At 67.0% G+C, this 6,024-nt stretch overlaps 1 protein-coding gene across 1 annotated transcript; it reads right to left on the reverse strand.

Moving 5' to 3' along the window:
• Positions 1-648: 648 nt before the first annotated feature.
• Positions 649-6,006, reverse strand: C34H11orf80 (chromosome 34 C11orf80 homolog). Its single transcript, XM_032094814.1, has 13 exons — positions 5,826-6,006; positions 5,265-5,385; positions 5,145-5,198; positions 4,812-4,909; positions 4,355-4,435; positions 4,215-4,270; positions 3,988-4,050; positions 3,021-3,233; positions 1,671-1,858; positions 1,299-1,420; positions 1,108-1,218; positions 948-1,029; positions 649-686 (listed from the first exon to the last, which is right to left on the reverse strand). Exons 1-13 carry the CDS (start codon positions 5,847-5,849, stop codon positions 649-651), a joined length of 1,251 nt encoding a protein of 416 aa, XP_031950705.1. The 5' UTR covers positions 5,850-6,006.
• Between the last annotated feature and the right edge of the window lie 18 nt (positions 6,007-6,024).

Below are 6,024 nucleotides of genomic sequence, written 5' to 3' on the forward strand. Positions count from 1 at the left end.
GGGGCGGGGCCTGACCGGGGGCGGAGCCAGAGCCTGACCGGGGCGGGGCTACGGGAACCGGGGGCGGGGCCAGAGCAGCAATTGGGTTCGGTTTGTGGGCGGGGCTTGTGGAAAAGGGCGGGGCTAATGTGGAGTGGGCGGGGCGGGGTTAATTGGGTGGGAAACGGGGCGGAGCCGAGGGGGACTGGGATGGACTGGGAGGGACTGGGAAGGACGAGGGGTCTCGGGAAATGGGGGGACTGGGAGAGACTGGGGTGGACTGGGATGGATTGGAATGGACTGGGAAACTGGAGGGACTGGGGTGGACTGGGGTGGACTGGGATGGATTGGAATGGACTGGGAAACTGGAGGGACTGGGATGTTTTGGGATGACTGGGGTGGACTGGGAGGGACTGGGATCAGCAGGAGGAACCAACCGCGGGAACCAGGAATGACTGGGAGAACTGGGATTGACTGGGGGAAACTGGAAGGAATGGGAGAACTGGGAGCGAGCACGTGAACTGGGACTGATGGTGGAAGTGGGATCGATGGGGAGAACCAGCGTTAACTGGGGAAACTGGGAGCGACTGGGGCAACTGGGACGGGGCTACAGGGATGAGCCAGGACCAGGTGAACTGGGAGAACTGGGAGGAAACTCTGTCCTGTCTCTCAGCGTCCACTCGTCCGGGTCCTGCGGTTGGGGGATCCTGGGGGTTACTGGGGGGTTCCAGGGGTTACTGGAAGGTCCTGGGGGTTACTGGGGAGGCTCTGGGGGTCCCAGAAGAGGAGGGGGACCCCCAAATCCCACCTGGCCCTGGCTGCTCTGGGACCCTTCCTGTTCCTCCTGCTGCTGCTGCTGCTCCCTCCGCCCCCGGCGCCGCTTTGGGGGGTTCCCTGGGGGGCACGGGGGGGGGGTTCAGTGCCCCGGGGGCGTTTTGGGGACCCCCCACCCCCCACTGCCCCCTCACCCCCGCGGGGCAGCCCCGGCCGGCGCGACACCTCGGCCCATCTGCGGCGCGCGGCCGCCGCCAGCGCCGGCGTGTCCTGCACCTGGGGGGGACACGGTGACACAGGGGACACCCCCAAACCCCCCCGGCTCCCGGGGGACCCCCCCCCGAACCCCCAAACCTGCAGGGCGCCCAGGCAGGCGCTGCGGAAGCGGGCGCTGGAGCTGGCGGCCACCACGGCCGTCACCGCGGCTACCGCCACGGCCTGGGCTCGGGCCACGCGCTGCTGGGCCTGGGGGGGAGAGGGGGGGGGATTTGGGGGGTCACGGGGGGTGGGGGGGTGTCAGGGGGACCCCAAAACCCCGCACCCACCTGGTGCTGGCGGCGCAGCCCCCCCAGGACGGGGAGGAGCAGGGCCCGGAGCCCCCGGGCCAGCGCCGGGCGGCTGAGGCAGAACGCGGGGTCCAGCTGGGGCAGGAGCAGCCGGCGCGCCCCTGGGGGCACCCCGAGTTCGGGGGGGGGGGCTCCTGGAACCGTGGGGAACCCCCAGAGCGGGGGGACACCCCCGAACCACCGGGACACCCCCAAAATTATGAGGGTACCCCCCCCCCAAAATTTAGGGACACCCCAACACCTCAGGGACACCCCTAAAGTTTGGGGATCCCCCTCCCCCCGCTCCGAGCCACGGGGACACCCCCAGATCTTGGGGACGCCCCAAAATTGGGGTGGCCCCCCCCCCCTTACCTGCGTCGTACCCCCCAAAGGGGTCCCGGTGCCGCAGGAAGAGGAAAACCAGGAGCGTTTTGGGGTCCCCCTCGGGGGGCGTTTGGGGGTCCCCGTCCCCCTCGGGGGGGTCCCAGCGCACCCCAAAGGTGACATCGGGGGGCACCGGCTCTGTGGGGACAAATCGGGGGGAGGTGAGGGGGGAAACCCTAAAATCCCCCCCCCAAAACAAGCCCTGGAACACCACGGACCTTCCTCATCCTCACGGGGCTCTCGGGGGTCCGGGGGGATTTTGGGGTTCGGGGGGGTCGCAGCCAGGCCGAAGCCCCCCCAGTCCCCCAGCAGAGAGGGGTCCCCCAGCACGGGGGGGGCCGGGGGGGGCACGGGGACCCCCGCGGGGTCGAACAGGTAAAGGTGGGAAGGTCAAGGAGAACAACGGGGGGGGATCCCCAAATCCCCCAGAACCCCAAATCCCACCGGGGCACCTCGAGACCCCCCGGGGAACCCCAATTTCCCCCCTTCCCAGCACCCTGAGACCCCTCCTGGGTACCCCAAATCCCACCTGAACATCCCAAATCCCACCCTGGGGACCCCAAATCCCACCTGAACACCCCAAATCCCCCCCGAACACCCCCAAATCCCACCTGAACACCCCAAATCCCCCCCAAACACCCCCAAATCCCACCTGAACACCCCAAATCCCCCTCAAATACCCCCAAATCCCACCCAAACACCCCCAAATCCCACCTGAACACCCCAAATCCCCCCCAAACACCCCCAAATCCCACCCAAACACCCCCAAATCCCCCCGAACACCCCTAAATCCCCCCAAATCCCCCCCAAATCCCACCTGAACACCCCAAATCCCACCTGAACACCCCAAATCCCCCCCAAACACCCCCAAATCCCACCTGAACACCCCAAATCCCCCTCAAATACCCCCAAATCCCACCCAAACACCCCCAAATCCCCCCGAACACCCCTAAATCCCCCCAAATCCCCCCCAAATCCCACCTGAACACCCCAAATCCCACCTGAACACCCCAAATCCCCCTCAAATACCCCCAAATCCCACCCAAACACCCCCAAATCCCACCCAAACACCCCCAAATCCCCCCCAAACACCCCCAAATCCCACCTGAACACCCCAAATCCCCCCCAAACACCCCCAAATCCCACCTGAACACCCCAAATCCCACCCTGGGCACCCCAAATCCCACCCGAACACCCCCAAATCCCCCTCAAACACCCCCAAATCCCCCCCAAACACCCCAAATCCCACCCTGGGCACCCCAAATCCCCCCCGAACACCCCTAAATCCCCCCCAGACACCCCCAAATCCCACCCGAACACCCCAAATCCCCCCCGAACACCCCCAAATCCCCCCCGGCGCCCCCAGCCCCGGATATCTGGAGCCGGCGGAGGGGGGGTCCCGTGCCGGGGGTCCCGGGGGTGCCGGGGGGGCTCAGGGCGCTCACCGGGAGCAGCTCCAGGTCCCCCCCGAAGCCCGCGGCCGCCAGCGGGGGGGGCACCCGCAGCGGCACCGGCACCCCCGGGAACGGCCGGAGGCGGCCGCAGGGCGCCCTGGGGGGGACGGACCGGTTCAGACCAGTTCGGACCAGTACAGACCCGTCCGGACCAATCCAGACCAGTACGGACCAGTTGAGCTCTGTACACCCCCCGCCACATCCCAGTTTATCCCAGTCCATCCCAGTCCCATTGAGCCCACATGCCGGTCCATCCCGGTCTATCCCAGTCCACCCGTTGCATCCCAGCTGGTCCCAGTTCATCCCAGTTTGACCCCATACCAGCCCCACACCCCTCAGCCCAGTTTATCCCAACCTGTCCCAGTCCATCCCACGCAACATCCCAATATATCCTAGTCTATCCCAGCACCACCCCACCACATCCCAGTCCCTCCTAGTCCATATCCCAGTCCCTCCCAGTCCATATCCCAGCCCCATCCCGATCCCTGTCTCTCCCAGCCCATCTCAGTCCCTCCCAGTCCCCTCAAACCATCCCAGTCCATCCCAGTCTCATCCCAGTCCCCTCAAACCATCCCAGTCTCATCCCAGTCCCCTCAAACCATCCCAGTCTCATCCCAGTCTCTCTCAGCCCATCCCAGTTCCCTCAAACCATCCCAGTCCCATCCCAGTCCATCCTAGTCTCATCCCAGTCCCCTCAAACCATCCCAGTCTCATCCCAGTCCATCCCTGTCTCATCCCAGTCTCATCCCAATCCATCCCAGCCCATCCCAGTCCCATCCCAGTCCCATGCCATTCTCATCCCAGTCCCATCCCAGTCCCCTCAAACCATCCCAGTCCATCCCAGTCTGTACCCAGTGAAGTGCCGGCTCTGCACTCTCAGCCTCGTTCCTGCCTGTGCCCAGGGGGGCTCAGCGCTGGGGGGCACGGGGGGGGACCCCAGTTAGGAGGCCCCAGGAGCTGGTGACCCCAGTTTGGGGGGTCCCCAAGATGGGGAGGAGTTCCTGGGGTGGGGGATTCCCAGTTTGGGTGACCCCGAGGTGGGGGTGTCCCCAGTTTGGGGGGGTCCCGGGGGTCTCACCCGAGGGTTCGGGATGTGACGTTCCCATCGATGCTGACACAGAAATGAAACTCGACCTGGGGGGGGGGGGGGGTTCGGGGGCATCACTGGGGAACCCCCCCCCACACTTTTGGGGACCCTCCCAAAGCCCCCCCCGGTACCTCGGGGTGCACGAGGCTGGTCCGGTGCAGGAGCCGCCACAGGGACCCCCGGGCGGGGGGCAACGGGGGGGGGTGACAGATCTGGGGGGGCACGGAGGGGGTGGGGGTACCCCAATGCCCCCCCTAAGAACTGCGTCCACTTTGAGGGGGGGGGTCCCAGCCCCATCCCCCCACTCCCCCCGTGTGTTTTGGGGGGTCCCAGCCCCCCCCAGTGACCCCATTTCCCCCCCCCCCCGATGTGTTCTGGGGGCTCCCCCCCCCCCCAGTGACCCCATTATTCCCCCCCACCCCCCCCAAATCCAGGCCACTCTGGACTATTTTTATCCTCCCGCCCCAATTCTCACTCCCGGGGGGCTCTCGGCACCCCCCCCCCAAAGGTGACTTTGGGCAGCTGGGAAAGACAACAGAGAGAGAGGGGGGGGCCCCCAAATTGCCCCCAAACCGCCCCAAAACTCACCTGGAAGCTCCTTTGCACCTGAGCCCGGGCCAGGATCCGCCCGCAGCAGGGGGGGAGATTTGGGGGGGCCCTCGGCAGCTCCTGCACCCCCCGAGGGGCTGGGAGGGGATTTTGGGAGGGTTTAGGGGGGGGGTTCGAGGGTTTGGGGAGGATTTAAAGGACCCCCAGTGGGGCTGGGGAGGAGTTCGAGGGGATTTAAGGGGTCTCCAGAGAGATTTTGGAGGGTCTTGGGGGGCTCTTAGAGGAGTTGGGGGTGTTCCTGGGGGGGTCAGGGGGTCCCAGAGAGGTTTTGGGGGAGGGGGGGGTCTCCGGGGGGGTTTGGGGGTCTCTTACCCCCCCCCAGCGCTTCGGGGTCGAGGTCACGGCTGAGGGGTCCCGCGGCCGCCACTGGGAACAGGCGGGGGTCAGGGGGGTCTGAGGGGACCCTGGACCCCCCCAGGGCCCCCCACCCACCTGTGAGGGTGCAGGGGAGCTCCTCCGGGCCCCCCGCCGCTGTCAGGGCCACCAGCAGAGCCCCCCGACGGGGCTCCCCACTTTTGGGGGTCCCCAGGACCACCAGGAGTTGCTCCAGGACCTGCCGGGGCCGGGAGAGGTGGGGAGACCCCCAAAACTCGCCCAAAATCCCCTCGGAGCCCCTTTCCCAAGACGCGCCCTCATTGCAAGTGAGCCCTGACTCACCCAGAGACCCCCAAAGCCCCCCCGGAGGCCTCCCTGGGGACCCCCGACCCTCTTAGGGACACCCCAAGATCCCCCTCAAACCTCTTTGGGGACCCCTGGCACACCCCGAGACCCCCCTCAATCCCCCCAAACCCTCCCTAGTGACCCTTGACCCCTCACAGACACCGCCCCAGAGACCCCCAACTCAATTCGGTGACCACTGACCCCTCACAGCGACCCCTCAGAACTCACATAACCGCCCCCACGGACCCTCGAAGCTCCCGCAACCCTCTCTAGTGATCCCTGACCCCACAAAAGCCCCCAAAACAACCCCAAACCCCCCCCTTGCTCCCTCACCCCCCTCACGGCCTCCTCCGCCATCTTTGCCCTTCCCTCCCCTCAGCCCGCGAGCGCCCCCTAGCGGGCGGGAAGCGCCGGGCGAAAGGCGGGAAAAACCCGCGGGGGGGCGTGGCCTCTGCCCTCGTCTCCATGGCAACAACCAGCGAAGGGGGCGTGTCCCGGGGGCGTTGCCGTGGTGACGGCGGCGGGGGCGTGG

Source organism: Corvus moneduloides, chromosome 34 (assembly GCF_009650955.1).
Source record: "Corvus moneduloides isolate bCorMon1 chromosome 34, bCorMon1.pri, whole genome shotgun sequence".
In the NCBI taxonomy this organism is placed as follows: Eukaryota; Metazoa; Chordata; class Aves; order Passeriformes; family Corvidae; genus Corvus; species Corvus moneduloides.